Genomic DNA, 16,632 nt, shown 5'->3' with positions numbered 1-16,632 from the left:
GTTAAATGCTCTGAAAGACAGTGGGACATCTTTCAATGAGTGAAATACCTTTGCTGCCTCCCTAAATTCGGTATATTTCCAGAACATGGATACTGTCTGTCAGGAAATCAGAATGGAATCCGGTGTGTGAATCCTAGCACCAGTTTCTTAAAAACAAGTCTTTCATGGCAGCCCGGGTGGCTCAGCAGTTTAGTGCCTTCCTTCATCCCAGAGCGTGATCCTGGAGTCCCGGGATCGAGTCTCGCATGGCTCCCCGCATGGAGTCTGCTTCTCCCTCTGCCTGTGTCTCTGCCTCTCTCTCTCTCTCTCTCTCTCTCTCTCTCTCTCTCTCTGTGTGTCTCTCATGAATAAATGAGTAAAATCTTTAAAAATATATTTAAAAGAAAACAGTTTTTCAGAAAGATTTTCTTCTATGGGTCTTAGCAAAATAAAAAGGAGGTACAAACAGGAATATGAAAGATACTAATTAAGACTCTTTAGAGAGCTTTACCCAAGAGTAAACAAAAAGAACCTGGTAGAGATGATTCCAGAGCAACATGAAGAGAAAGGTAGAAGGTGGCATGAATGCCACTACATATTAATATTTCTTTTGCCTTTTAAGTAAGATTGTTCTCCAAACTTCTACTGAAATAATCATCTGCCTTGCACTGGCTAGATCCTGCCTGAAACACTGCGTTCCATCCCAAATGCCATACTTTTAGAACACTGACATATTAGAGAGAACCCCAAAGTGTACTGAAAATAGGAAGGAGCTCAGAACAAATTTGAGAAAAAGCACTGGATTGAGCCACAGCACATTTCCCAACTCTGCTTCTAGCTAGGCAAGTCACCCTGTGGTAGCAAATTAATCTCTCTGGAACCCAGAGGCAAAATTATGAGGTCAATCTAGACGGTCTTAAGTTCTTTAAATTGTATAATTTTATTATTTCAAAGTAGATCATCAGCAAGGAGAATATGTTACTTATGGTAAATACCTACATCTCCGCTGAATTGAATCGTTCTATGTTGCTACGAAGGAAGAAATAGGCAAAAATCATAAGACATAAATATCTGGCTCAATATTAAGAGTTTTTAATAAATTTAAGTTATGTAGCAACGACACCAGTTGTCTCAAAACATAGTGAGATCACTCTTATTAGAAATATACAGGCAGGTGCTGAAGAGCATAAACTATATGACTGCTAGTCTGTTCCAATCTTAAGATCCTACGATTCTTTAGGTCCAATTTGCCACATACCTTTCCTCATATTACCTTTGCTATTTTCTCACTGATTTAAATCAGCTGTTCCAGGGCTTCATCACTTCATGGGAACCTCTGAATTAGCCCATCTCTATGTCAAGTCATTATTGTGCATATTCAATTTCACAGACATGCTTTCTGGTTCTTGCCTATACTGGATGGTCCTCCTTTTGGTTATCCTCAACATTCTTATTTGGTATAGGTATTGAGGAAGCTTGTTGAAATTGCTTTAAAGGCTACATATAACCTTGTAATAATACCAGTGATGTTACCACGATGTGGATGAAATAGATGATGTTATCAGCTCTCTTAGTAAGTGCCACAGATGTGCTAAGAGCTTTATATGCATAATCTCATTGAATCCTCCTGATAACCCTATAAGGAATGTGTTATAGTATCCATTTTACAAATAAGGAAGCTCAGAGTCAGAGGGGTAAGTACTTTGCTCGAGGTAACAGAGCTAGGAAGTGAAAGAATCTAGACTTGAACTCTGGTCTGGCTAATACCTCTAAAGTACCTACTCTTAAACTACATATTCTACTGCAGTGGTTCCTAAAGTTTAGTCCCTGGACCACCAGCTTCAGCATTACACGGGAACTTGTTAAAAATGCACAGACTCACATCTACTGAGTCAGAAACTCTGGGGTGGGGCTCAGCAATCTGTGTTTTAACAAACCCTCCAAATAATTCTGATCCTCACTGAAGTTTGAGAACTACTGATCTACTCAACTGAAAATTTGCCTAGAAGGCCACATTCTACTTATTTAAACAATTTTCTTTTTTTTGTATTTGAATTTGAGTGTGTGATGGCTCCTTAATCTCTCTTCAAGAGGAGAAAGACAAAGCCCAGTAATGGAAAATCAGATTTTCTTTCCCTTCCCTGAAATAGGAAGGGTGATTCTTTGTCATTCTTGGCAAGGGGATAAGAGATCTGCTGTTTTAAAATATAAATAAGAGGGAAACCAGAAGGAAAGAAAAAAATGCTATTTACAGTATAGCTAAGCTATTGTGGTTAGACATTATAATGAGTAAATAGACTAGAAAGATCTCAAAATTCCCTTCAAGCCTTTTATAAAATAAATAACATTAAATGTCTACTAAATCAAAATAGTTAAAATAAAAACTTTTCCTAGCATGCATGCTTAAAAAAAATACATCTTAGCTTTATAAATACATCAGTGGCAAGGATGTTTCCAAGGTGGCATAACCAGTGGCAGGTACATCAGCTTTCTTTGGCTTAAAAAATAAAAATCCTTTTAGCTTTGTAGCTCATGCTGTCTAGAATGTGACCTTGGTCTTTTTCAAGCTTATCTTTAGTCCGTAGCACTGTGCAACTCTGCAAATCAGTCTATAATCTCTTTAATATCTTCCTGCACGTGCAATTTTAAAGCTCAGTCATCGGCATATAAACCATTCTTTACTTCAAGGTCTCTATAGATACCTCCAGCCCATCAGATACAAGAACTTTCACAAGGACACAGGGGTAAATATGAGTGATATGAAAATCGTGTGTAAAACAAAGTGATTTCTCCACAGGTGCTGGTTTACCTGCAAAACATAATGATGGCTTTTCATTCTATAGAAATGAAGTAAAACAGGAACTGCCTTACTTCACACATGCTTAAACATAGTGGATTTGGCTCATACTATACCACATCGAGGGTAAAATGAGCACATTTCATCTGCAAGCCTGATGTCTTAGTCTCCAGTAGATATTTTATTATATTCCTTTTGTCTTCCTTCTTTCCAGAAAGGGTGTAAGGAGGCAGTTAACTAGTGAATGACAGTCAGCATCCATTCTTATAAGATGGTGAGAATGTAGACCTCACTAATCCCTCTCCTCCAAAATACATCTAAATAAGGCCTGTGTAAAGCTGCCAGCACTCAAGAATGTAGAGAACCAAAAAAGCTAGGGCAGCCCATCACAGGTCTAAGGATTATCTATACATTATCTTTTACTAGTGAGATTCTTATCTGAACATTCATGTCCCCTCATTTCAAAGGGAAAAACTAAAGATCAAAAAAAACCCTAAAATAATAGACCCTGTATCTTATGACTTTTCAACTTACCATAAAGGGGGGGGGGGTGTTGAGACATACTAACTAAAATTAAGTGCTATCTATAAAGAAGATTCCCTCCTTCTTTTCTTCATTCATTCATTCATTTACTCAGTTTTACTCAAAAACAATATCTAGAAAACGCCAACCAGCTCCACATGTCCTATCCAATCTCCCCCAAAAGGCTAGACAAAAGGAAATGAACTCTGTAAAAAGCAGAACCTATTTTGACCAATGAGTGAAGTAACTGGATGGTTCAATTACTGGAGCACTCTCCCAAAGGAAAATCTGGATAGGCAACACTGAGCAATGCTAAGCTCTGGATAGTCTGGTCAAGCACTTATCTGCCTGAAAGCAAGGGTCGAGGCCTCCTTATATCTCTTCCATCTACAGTTTGTAATCGCATCCATGATAAGAAGCTAAAAACAAATTGACCTCTGCCAATGTCTTCCTCAACCAATGTAAAAAGGCCACTAAAATTCCATTTAATAACAAACTGATATAGCCATTGTAAAAGTAGAAACAGACACCTTGTTTCTATACACACTATGCTGGTATTTTCTGCATGCCAACTCATTAAATCTCACAATCTTGTGAAACATATGCACAGCTTTTTGAATGTAATGGATTACATCCAAAGTTGGAGGGTTTAATTCCAAATCTTCATCCAGACCTTTAATACTGTTTAGTCAAAATACATACCAATAATCTAGGCATGAAGTAGTTATTTCATGGTGAAAGTTTAACTCACCCTTGCCATGTCCACCAAGAAGTTCTCAAATAATTTCCAAATGTGGTTACTTGTGTAGATTTCTTTCATTTCCACTTCAGTGTCCACGTAACAGTGGTTAACAAAATTCACATATGCAATTTTAACCTGTGCAAGTTTCAAATACAGAAGAAAGTGAATTTTCTTTATCATTCATTTTCAAATATTAAATATGAAAAGTTAAGTAAAATCTGTGTTAATCACTATCGTGGATGATAGCATGTTTTATGTAGACCTAGAAAGCGTTCCCATTTCCCTTCTTTTACTTAAACGCTCCAGGCCCTGATCTAATAGCCCATTCCCCTGTGCCCAGAGACTGGTATACAGAAGAACATTTGACTTAGTTGAGACTCTGAGAGTCAAATGTGCTCCTTTCCTGTCTTCCTTCCTCTCCCTCCTCTCTCCTTCTCTCTGTCTCTGTCCTTCTATCCCTCTCTCTCTTTATCATTCTCTCTCTCTCTCTCATTACTAAAGTGGAACAAGGTAAACTTGAACCCCAAGAACCCATCTTCTGCAGGTGACTGAACAACAATTATTCTCAGGAGAGAAAGAAGAACCACAAAGGAAAAGGAGACAAAAGATGGAAAGAATTCTGACATTATTTGAACCTCCTGATTCATCAGAACAACTATCCTTCAAATTCCCGAATACAGAAGCCAATAAAATTCCCTTTTTTTATTTAAATCGTTTAAGTTCGGTTTCTGTCTTTTGCAATCAAGAGACGTCTAATCTAATGCTTAAATGTGTTGATTAAATAATACTTTATTGCCACTCAGAAATATTTAAATTACTATTTCTGAGAAGAAATAAGCTCACAGTTTACAAAAAAATTATTTTAAGATGTAGTAACATTCCTTCTCATATTTAATCAAATTCCTCATAAAGGACTGAGATGAGTCTCACCACACAGAGTATTTCTTAAAGTATGGAGATCAGTTTTTGTCTTTCTTTCTTTCTTTTTCTCTTTCTTTTTCTTTCTTGTGAAAATGTGATGAGGGGCATCTGAGTGGTTCAGTCTATTAAATGCCCAACTCTTGATTTCAGTTCAGGTCATGATCTCAGGGTCAAGAGATGGAGCCCTGGGTCAGGCTCTGTGCTCAGTGCAGAGTCTGCTTGGGATTCTCTCCCTCTCCCACCGCCCCTCCCCCTAGCTTGCACACTTACATGCTCTTGCTCTCTCTCTAAATGAATGAATGAATGAATGAATGAATAAATAAATAAATAAATAAATAAATAAGTGATGAATGCTATAAGCCACCTCAAATGTATATATATATATACAAAACCATTTAAATAATTCCAAGGATTCATAGAATCCAAGTTAGAACCATAAGGAGTACAAGGCCAGCTTTCATGACCTTAGTACTTATCTCTATTTGACTAAGGTCAAAAAGTAGACAGGGTGTCTGTGTCAAGAACTGAACATAGAGTAGGAGACATCAGAGCCATTCAGCACATTATCATAATCATCTTGACAGCAGCTTATAGCTATTCATTGTTTGCTACATGCCAATCACCTATAGCATTTTGTATGTAATATCTCACTTAATGCAATCCTCTCAAATACATACTATATTGTTTCACTTTAAATTGTGGAAATTGAAGATTAGAAAGGTTAAATAATCTGCTGGAATCAGTCACACAGCTAGAATCCTAGAATGGATCCAGGATCCTGATTCATTTTTTAATTCATTTGTTCATTCATTCAAAACATATTATGAAGTATAGACTTAGGCTCAGCTAATATAATGGTAAATAGAAACAACCTAGTTGCTACTCTCATCAAGTTTTCAAGTTTATCATCTTGGGAAAGGATGCGAAGGCTACAGACATTTGTTAGCAAAATTCAAGTGCCAGATTTCAAATTGAGGACTCTTATAACTCTATTATGGGAGGCCAGGAAAGTGTTATTTATAGAAGTAATGTTTGAATCAAGAAATGAAGGATGAAGAGGAGTGAAGTAGGTGAATACAAGTTTTAAGTTACTATGTTACTATGATTTAAAATGTCTGGATTTATATCAAATTCAATGCATCACGCATTTATGAACTTTGCAACAATATACCACAACAGTAGAAAAGAAAGAAATTATTGCAATGTACATTCCTGGAAGCCTCATTAATCCTGTTGGCAGACAACAAGTTTTTAATGAGTTTTTTCCCTATTATCAGAGCCAAACAAGGACAGAGGGGAAAAAAATGATGTGCAAACAAAGCAAAACGCAGGTCCATATCTCCAAGAATGCACTTATTCCTAAAGCAAGGTAAACCTACAGAATCTAAGAGATGATACTGCTGCACCATCCTAGCCTCTCCTATCAGCGATCATAAATTATTTATGAAGCATCTATTACATGCTCAAAAACATACCAGAGGTTACAAGTAAATCTCAGTTTCATCACATCGCCATACTTAGAATTTAAGAGATTCCTATAGCAGCTTCCAGTAAACTATAGTGGCTCTACTTTGAAAAAGTTGATCATCTTTTCTAGCTCCTGCATAACTAAAAAAGTAAACTTTTTATGCTTTTTTGAATTTTCCTAATTAAATAGCTGAGTAGCTGAGTACAATTTCTTGACTAAATACATTATCTCATTATAAATAGTTTGGGGAGTTCTGGCACTGACGCATTTTATATCAATAACAATTCTGTGGCTGCCAAGCTTTTGTCAGGCTTACCTCAGGGATGCAGTCATCATGGGTCACCACCCTCACTATGTCATCCAAGGGCAGAAGGGAATTGCACTTAATTTCAGTGTAGACATTCTTCCCCTCTGTGCATGCTGCCAGCAACTCCACCAGGGTGATGTGGTAGGCTAAGGGGCCACTCTCATCCCCTCGGTCTCTCTCTGAACACATCATATGGAGAAGGATGGGAAATGATGCTCTATCATTGTAAAATATCAGCACATCTTCACCCCCATTTATCAACTGAAATGATAATAAGAGAGTCTACATAGCAGTCCAAATGTTCATCCTTTGCAGCTACTGCCAAAAGTTTGGTCTATCTGGAAACACATGCATCTCTTCATAAAAACATATATATTGTAAACGCAGAACTCTACCAAGGCAAGATGGGAAAAAGATTTTAGTCAGGTGCCAAGTGATTACTTATGAATACTATCAAAAGCAGCCAGGGAAGTATGGGAAAGGTAGATGGGGACAAGAATTAAATGGCATAAATGATAGCTAATTATTCACCAGTGAGTTACCCCCTGAAATTAAACCTGCAGAATATTTCAAGAAAGTTACTTTCCTCTCCTTCAAATGGAAGATGCTATTGTCAAGATATAAGAAGTCTCCTAAGTCTAATTTTCCCAAAACAGAGTAAAATACCCCAGCTCCCTTCAATAGTGACAGAATAAAAAAAGCATGTTCTTTGAGTCAAACGCCACTCTACAAGAATCTGGAAATTCCATGTGTCATGAGCACCAGCAGGGAATGGAGGTTAAAGCAGAGATGAGAGAAATAGAGAAAAAGAAAACTTAAAAAAAGAGAGAGAAACAAGTGAATAAGTGGGGCTTTTAGGATATACATTTTCCTTCATATTTTGTTAATATAATTTTAGTGGAGAATTCCAGCAGGTGGTAATTTTATTGCTCAAACTCCATAATGTCTAATTGACAATTATCAGTTCCAATTTTCTAACCCCAATGGGAGATATTTGGGGGACATATTTTTTCTCTATTTTATTTAAACTGATAACAGATTTAAATCAATAAGACAACTGGCTTGCTTTGAACATTTTGTTGAAAGAAAATGTATATGTGTCAAATTATGTACTATATATCAACACAATATAATATTACAAGTACTTCTTTCCACATAAAAACACTTCCCCTAATCGGTGCCATAAACTTTGCTAATTTTTATTCACTGCTTTTCCATTTTAATTATTTCCTTAATGATAACAATACAAAATCAAATTAGTTCCCACATTTCTAGGCAATGAAGAACAATTACAATGTAAATGTAGATAAGAAAAAGGAAGATTTTACAAATTTAAAATGTTCTTTAAAATGCTTACTAATTTACATTAAAAAATTCAAGACTTTAAGCTGAATTAATTTTAAGATATCTATGGGGCAGGAAGAACTCACATTATATCAATATAGGAACTCCCCTCCCCTCATTCCCAAATTGAAAGAATATAATTATGAAAATCACCTCATATCAATATAATCTATTATATAACTGTTTGGTAGCCTCGGTTGAAAGCTGCCTTATCCATATAGGCCTTTAGAGAACCATTAGGTCACAGAGCAATGATTTCCCCAAATGGGCTCAATTTCTCCAAAGTACCAGTTGGTTCCTGGTGAGTAACTTACTCATTGCATAAATCTCGCTCGATGTCAAATATCACAATGAAAAGAGCAAAATAAATGAGGGACGTCAACCATTTGTGTTTCTTAAATTTCTAACTTATTCTAAATAGCTAAGATTCCACATATCATAAATCACTGATGGATAATTTCTATTAATTAATTTAATTCCCTATCTTTCAGGAACAGAGCAAAAAAAGGCAGTGGGAAAACAGAATTTAAAACATCCTGTTAGGAAACGCCTGGATGGCTCAGCAGTTGAGCATCTGCCTTCAGCCCAGGGCATGATCCTGGAGTCCTGGGATCGAGTCCTACATCAGGCTCCCTGCATGGAGTCTGCTTCTCCCTCTGCCTATGTCTCTGTGTCTCTCTGTGTGTCTCATGAATAAATAATAAAATCTTTAAAAAAATAAAAAATTAAACAAATAAAACATCCTGTTACATACTGAAAATTTTAAAGTATAAAATGTGTCACTTGCATTCGCACTTATAACATTTCATAGAATCTTGATAATTAAAGTACACAAATTCATTAAGGATCAAAAAGAAAAGTAAACTCAGAATATTATACAATCAACTTAATGGTATGTTACTTCACTAGATTTCAACAAAATATACTTGTTGCTTAAGTCACTGGAACTAAATTATTTTCCAAACCTATGTTGTGGGTTTTTTTTTTTTTAAACACTATAGATTAACAGAAAACACATACATGAGCACATTATGTATGTGTAGCTGTTAAAATGCAAACTGAGAACATACCTCTGTCATTACCATATCCTGGCATTTCTTCACATATTTGCCATCTGCTTTTACAATCGTTTGCAAGAACCTCAGGTACTCCACATGGCGACCGTGTGTCTCGATGCAGTGCACAAAGTGCTGCACCACTCTCTCGCTGATCTCATTGCAGAGATGGTAATTGTTCATGAAGATGTGCCGCATGGTTTCTGCTTCAAGGAGCTAAGCAGAGAGGATTGTGCCCTTGTAATTCTGACAAGATCAATTTTCTATTTTCCAGTATTTAGATTCATTTCCCTGCTTGGGATCAGTTTTATATTTTATGCAAAGCCATAGTGAGTTTCCTGGGCAAGCTTTCTACAAAATGCAATGAAATCATTCACCATTAAAAGCAAACTGAGCTGGGGTGCCTGGGTGGCTCAGTCAGTTAAGTGTCTCTGCCTTCGGCTCAGGTCATGATCTCAGGGTCCTGGTATCAAGCCCCACATTGGGCTCCCTGCTCAGCTGTGAGTCTGCTTCTCCCTCCCCCTCTGTGATCTCTCTCACTCTCTTGCTCTCTCTCAAATAAATAAATGAAGTCTTAAAAAAAAAAAAAAACAAACAAAGAAAAAAGCACACGGAGCTCACAAAGGAATTTAGTTGGAAAAAGGAGTTTATCATAAAGGTCAACACGATGACAATGGTATTCTTGAGATTATCTATTACTCAAAGTTAGCTCTTCCCTAGTATCCACTGACGCACTTTTACAGTTACCTCTACTTTTGAGTTTTCTACATTTATCTCACTCATGGCATTGCAGCTGTTCTTTGTTCTATCACATTTTTTTCCCTAACATTAAACTATGTACATATAAAGAAAGTTGTCACTTGCAGGTAAAATTCATGTAATATTTCAAGTTTCTGTGAATGCCTCCTTAATGGAAATAAAACATATCCACTTTTAGGGAGAGAATTCCTTCAAGGAAAAAGATAAGGTGGGAAAGACTAATAAAATTCCATTCATCGATGCTGCTAAAACAAATCTAATAGACACTATAAACAGTAGGAGTCACTAAAATACTTACACCAGGAGTTAGAAACAAATTCAGATGTTTATGAAGGAGAACTTGGTTCTGGGGATTTCCTCGACAGAAATTCTGCAGGAATGTGTGGGCCAGATTCATCACTTCGTTCATCTTTTCATCGTTCTGTAAGTGAAAGAGTAGCGATGATACAGAGAAACAAACAGACCATAATACCAAATATTATGAAAAAGTATATTCTTTCCCACATGTACTCTTTTTCTGTCTGCTACTGTGTTATTCTCCCCCTCCCATGTGCCCTTTCTATTTCTACACTTTCCCCTATGACCTCTCTGGCCTCCCCCATCCCCACTGTCTTCTAGATGTTTCTCACCTTCTCTTTATTTCTCTTTCTACTACCTGTTGTGTTCCACTCTCAACCCCTCTTTGTTCTCTTTGTTTCACTTTCTCTCTTTCTCCCCAACATCTCTGCTTATCCACTACATTCTCCCAGGTCTTCCCATAGCTGCATCTTCCTTCCCCACCTCTGCACCCATAGCTCATCTGTCCTGCCTTTCTCCCTCTCTCTGGCCCCTACTCTCTGCCCTCCCTCCTCGGCTTCACCCCTATCCTTCTCATCCCTCCCTTCTCTTGGACTTGTTCTATTTCCCAGTATTTCCACATATCTGGATTTTCCTGTTTCTTGTTTTCTCCTCTTTCTCTACCTTCTAGATCCCCTTCCTTCTCAAACTCTTCCCTTCCTACTGCTTTTTCCAGCATCCATCATCCCTCATTCTCTTGCCTTGTCCCTAGTCTCTTTCTTCTCTCCACTCACTTTTCCTCTATTCCCCCTCCCCCTGGTAAATTTCTTTCTTTAGATATATTTCTGACCTTATCTCAACTGGACCATTCCCCTCCCCCCCCACACCCTTGCCTTTTGCTATTTACCTTGTATATTTCCACCTCTTTTTTTTTCTTTTTCCCCTTTGCTTTTTCATATCCTCTATATGCCAATCTTTCTAGGTCCCCTTCTTTGTGAACACATGTACTTGTAAGTTGTTTTCCTTATTCACTCTCATTTTCCAAACTCCCATAACAGTATCATTCAATTACAGAAATCTCAATAAGAAATTCTAAGTCTCAAAATTCACAAAGGTTGCCAAGTTCTCTTCTAAATAGTAGTCTTTCAACAATATCACTGAAACCATCTAAATTTTTCCTGAGTAGTTGATTATTCAATTTGTCATGTAGTCAGTGTCAGAGATATAAAACGGACTCATGTTTTGAGTACTAGTTTCAAAAAACAATGTTTTCTATTTTTCCTAATTTGAGAGTCTATAATTTATGTCATCTATAACTAAACAAACAGCCTAAGATCATTAATAGACCCATTTTCTCACATTTAAAATAGGGATGATTTAACTAGATGAGTAAATGACACCAAAAACTTCATTCCTAACTTCAGAATAGGAGATTTCAATTCAAAATCTACTATCCTCAAAGAGACTTCAGCAATAGGAATACTCAATTCCCACTGAAAAGCTGGCCAACACAGGAGAACACCAGGGCCAGATCTACGATATTTGACATTTCTTTGACATTCTCCTCTTATTCATTTTTTGTTTCTGAACAATCCAGTTATTAAAACTGAGTGAATCTATAAACATAATGTAGTAGCAAAATACTGAATGCTAAGTTATATTATTAGAAGGGATTTGATCACGTGTGCAATGCGAATGGGACAATATCAAAGATGGAATAATTTGGATGATCAATGCTGAGGATTTAATACCTTTCGTTGCCTTTCAATAATTCTTTTATTTTATTCTGTGCCACAGAATGAATTATGCCACCTAAGGAAGGGTAGAATTTACAAGTTTACGTGTTAAAAAGTAGCTGAATCAGGGAGCAATCTCATTCAAGGAGCGAAAGTCCAAGTGGGGGAGAACATCTGCACCAGCAGAGAGCCCTGGCATGGCACGGTGGCACCTGAGAAATAAAGAGGGCATCCACCCTGGGGCTGTCAGAGCCTGAATGAGAGGCAGAGTGTGTCCATATGGAGCAGTAGGTAGCAGCAGTGATGGAAGATTAGCTATTTACAGTATTAACAAATGAATAGCTATTTCAACACACACACATATGTTCCCTGGCTTTGTCTACTTAGAAGGCCTAGAAAGACTAAACCCCAAAAGCAGTAAGTACCCTTAGTTCTCAGAACTTTGCTTCTACTTGTTGTTCTCCCTCAAACACAACCAGGGCCACTTAAAGAAATGGCTGACTGCAGGGTTGGAGCAAGGAAACGCAAGGTGACTCTGAAACATCTTAATGTGCAAAAACCAAGCAACTACTCAAAGAATGAGGTGCATGTTAGAGGGCAAAGAAGCTAGCTCAAAGGGATGCCACTGGGCAGACTGAGGATGATCTAAGAATACACAGATAATTAGAGAAGCCTACTGCAACCGATGGAATAAAATGAGCATCCAAAAGTTCATACAGATTAAAATAAATAAGTCAAAAGTTTGGTGAAGAATGGGATATTTACTTAGTTTCTAAGAACCTCATCACAAAATACTCATTAATTACCAAGGGAAAATGAGTACTTCACAGTGGAGAATTCTGGAAGACACCACCTTAATCAAGTGATCAAAGTAAACACCAAGAGTAATGAGATCAAAATCAAAATCATGTGCCTCCTGATAGGAAGTGGTGGAAGAACTTAGCCTCACTTCTGTTATGTTCCTGCCAATGATGCATAGCTGAGGAAACATTAGTCGGTCCAAATTAAGGAACAATCTTCAAAAGAGCTGGTCTGTCTTCAAAAGTGTCAATGTCATAAAAGCTCCAGCATGAGGAGATAACAGACATGACAACCAAACAGCGCCTATTTCTGAAGCGGGTCTTTTTGTCAAACAGGACACAGTTGAGATGATGAGAGAAATGTGACCAGCACCTGAGGATTAAGTGGCAGCAAAGTGTCAGTGCTCTTTCCTGAGCTGGAAGGTTGTCACACGGTTATGCAGAAAGAAGAGCTTCCGTTTTGTAGGAACCACATGCCAAAGGGCTCAGGGCTGATCAATTTGGTGACTGACTTCCAAGCAGTTCAGGGAAAAAATTCTCATAACTTTGCTATATATTTGAGATAATATCAAAATAAATTTTTTTTAAAAAAGTTACCAACCACTAACCTTTTCATAGGGAATCTTCAGAAGATCCAATACCACCGAATGAGCTCCCATGTTTTTCAGTAATCGTTGATGTTGATTCCGACACTTTTTATTCTGTACACAGAGTTTACTTAGTCTAATCAAAATCTTTAAAAATAAGAAAAGCATTAAATATAAGGAATACGATATTAAATAGAATACACAAACAAAAATTATTTGCCATGCAAATATAAACCCAATAAAAATATCTGACACATGCTAACCTCCTTTACAATCCGGTAGTTATTGCTTTTATTGCTGTCAATCTGAGGTTTCCTTGTTCCATCCTGCACCGGACTCAAAATGCTTGATTCCTAAAACAAACACAAGTATGTATTTTTATCTCACATGTAGTTTTGTGATAAATATATTTACTTTTTAATAAATAATAAATATGTTTTATAATTATTTTGTAATTTATTATTCAAATTAAATATTTCCTTTGTACATTTTTTATCACATAAAGAGCTCCTTGGCTTGAATAAGTCATGCCAATTACCATTTCCCAATAATAACCAAATTATAACATAAGCAGTATTACTAATAATTAATGAGTTAAGTCAAAAAGTAAAAGTTATTACACATAACTTTATGCTAAATATATCAGACATATCATTGCTTTATGTTGCCTAGAGGAGAAGGAATAGTAAAAATCCAGGGGAAAAATGTGTAATTTTATCATCAGGGATAAACTACAGGGGAAAAAAAAGGTGAAGAAGCATATCATAACAGCTGAAAAAACATTTCAGGGATGGAAGGAAAGAACACTTTAACCCAAGAATTCTCTGCCAGGTTACCATGACATCCTTAAAAGTCATGGCTTAGGGCCAGCCAAGCATGTACAGAACCAGGAAAATGAAGAAAGGAAAATAAAATTTAAATTAAAAATAAGATTTTAAATTACTAAATTAATAAAGCTTATTAAGAGGTCCTGAAACACTAAAAATATTTCATTGTACCAACCACTATCTGTAGCAGTACAATAAAAAACAAATATAGGGAGTGACATATCTTAAATATCAACTCTTATAATCACTGGGTAAAAATGAAACACATTACAAATAATTTAATACATGAGCATTTATTAAGACTTAATACATGCCTGGTACTAGACAAAGGTGAGTGGATCTAAAAGAAATAAGATATGCAGTCCTTCCCACAAGAAAATTATAGTCTAACTAAAAAAGGCTGGGAGAAATATGAACATAAAGATTTGAATTGAGCAGAATTCACTATTCAGAGAGAGAAAGAGAGAATAGCTCTATCTTCAGACAGCTTTATGAAGGAGGTCAAGATGAAGCCAAGGTCTTGAAAGATGAAAACTATTTATTTAAGTATGAGAGACGTGTGGGGGGAAAGGGGCACTTGTTAGGTGAAGAAGTCCCTTTAGCCAAAAGTATTGCAGAAAGAGCACACATAATAGTGTACAGAGAATGGCAAGAGCAGCCAGTAGATGTTGCAAGAGAGAGGGCAATTAGTAGAGTGGGACCTGATTGCTTTCCTGACTGACAACATGTACAAAATGGCATTGGGATCAATGTCAAGTCCAACTTTAGTCAAAAACACACTAAACTCCTGACTATGTTGATGGTGTTGGTTCTCACAGTTAAAGGGGACCCCAATCTAAGCTCAGGGAAAAGTAGCAAAAATATGCAAAGCCAATCAATGTAATTTAATTTGCCCCAAGCTGTTTCCATGACAAATCACAAAATGAATAGAAACCAAGAAATAAAAACAAAACAAAACAAAACAAAAAAAAACCCCACAAAACTAACCATGCTAGTCAAGGAATTCTGATGCAAGGCTTCAAGTAGAGTGACTTGAATGGTGGTGACCCATCACCACTCCTCAGTAAGCTTTGTATTCATCTTTGCTTCTGTCCAAGCAAATATTGCCTCTTTCCTACCTGAAATTCCAGTACCATCTACACACTTACCTTCCCTGTTATGTCTCAGAGGAAAAAAACTTTTGATGCAGGGATTTTTCAAATCCATCTTCCCTGCCTCCCCTCCCTGCTTCATCTCTGTTTCCTGTGCATAAATGGATGGTTTCTGCTCTCTAGAGATGGTTTCTCACCTCTTTAAAAATATGGCTAAGTGGAGGCTAACCAAGGATTTTTCAGTAGTATTTCCCATCCTTGGAAGAAGTAGTCCTGCATCTCAGACTATGGCCCCACTCGATTTCTCAAAAGAATACTCTCTACCAAACTGTATTAAAAGTGTTTTATGTGCTAATGACTCATAGTGACCAACACTTTATTTAGCATTTGATTCTGTAATTCACTATCATTTTCTTTAAACCTCTCTCTGTTTTATCATGCCACAATAGTCTTCAAGATTATTTTCTACCTTTCTGACCACCTTGTGTCTTTAACTCAACAAAATTGGAACTGCAAAAAGTGAAGAATATGAATCTGAGAACATTCACGGTGTTACTGTTGGGAGTCCAGCATTATGTCACCTATCTATCTTGACAAATTCTAGGAGGGAAAGGAAAGCAGTCCAGCCTCCACCACAGGTAAATAAAAGAGAAAAAAGGAATGCAAGAGATTGTCTGCAAGACAACAAACACTAGGCGAATCCTAGAAGGTTATAGAAAAAGGTATAAAGCTACATATGTAAGAGAAGCCAGTGCAGAAGAGGGAAGGAGCCCAAGTGCTGATATGGATGGAAACTATGTAGATAGAAAAAGCCAGGGGGTCAGAGAATGAGATAAATAGGGTTCTATCTGATAGCAAAAATTATTGATGAGAAGTAGAAATTGCAAAAGCTAGAAATATAATTAAATTTCCTTTTTTTCTGATCACAAAGGTGGAGGTTGAAATTTTAAAAGGCCATGTTCATTTTTTTTTCTGGAAGAAAAGAAATATTAAAGAAAACCAACTTTGTACTATAAACCAGGATTAAGATATTACCAAGTCTAAAGATTTACAAAGCTCCTACAGTGAAGAGATGTTTCTGATATATGTCACCTTTAAAAAAAATCAGTTGAAAATACAGGCAAAGTTTTGGCAGATATATTTAAGTCCATTTTTCAAACAATGACCTGAAGAAAAAGCAACTGTCTTGTTCTAAGAAAAGTAATCTCAGGCAAAATGTACTGCATTACAAAAAGCTATGCTCTTTAGTACAGCCCAGAAGATACAGGCAATTCTAAACTTCGTAAGTATGGGAATTATGAAGAATAATTATTTTAATTTAAAATTGCCAGCAGTCAACAAAACTAGTCATCACTGGAGAATTCAATAAGCAGCCCCTTTTAATTTCAGAAAATAATTCAATGTAATTAAACGGAACAAAA

At 36.6% G+C, this 16,632-nt stretch overlaps 1 protein-coding gene across 4 annotated transcripts in view; it reads right to left on the bottom strand.

Annotated features, from left to right (window-relative positions):
• Positions 1-16,632, bottom strand: part of ITPR2 (inositol 1,4,5-trisphosphate receptor type 2) — a 470,949-nt gene that overhangs the window by 250,253 nt on the left and 204,064 nt on the right. For all 4 annotated transcript variants that reach the window (XM_072798592.1, XM_072798594.1, XM_072798596.1 and 1 more), the window contains 6 exons: positions 13,557-13,646; positions 13,315-13,440; positions 10,193-10,315; positions 9,151-9,351; positions 6,746-6,997; positions 4,050-4,175 (listed from right to left, as the gene is read on the bottom strand). In XM_072798592.1, the coding sequence (XP_072654693.1) occupies positions 4,050-4,175; positions 6,746-6,997; positions 9,151-9,351; positions 10,193-10,315; positions 13,315-13,440; positions 13,557-13,646 (918 nt within the window). The remainder of the gene's footprint in view (positions 1-4,049; positions 4,176-6,745; positions 6,998-9,150; positions 9,352-10,192; positions 10,316-13,314; positions 13,441-13,556; positions 13,647-16,632) is intronic.

This window comes from Canis lupus, chromosome 25 (assembly GCF_048164855.1).
Source record: "Canis lupus baileyi chromosome 25, mCanLup2.hap1, whole genome shotgun sequence".
NCBI classification, from domain to species: Eukaryota; Metazoa; Chordata; class Mammalia; order Carnivora; family Canidae; genus Canis; species Canis lupus.
The sequence above is the reverse complement of the archived record's forward strand: the minus strand, read 5'-3'. Positions and strand labels throughout refer to the sequence as shown.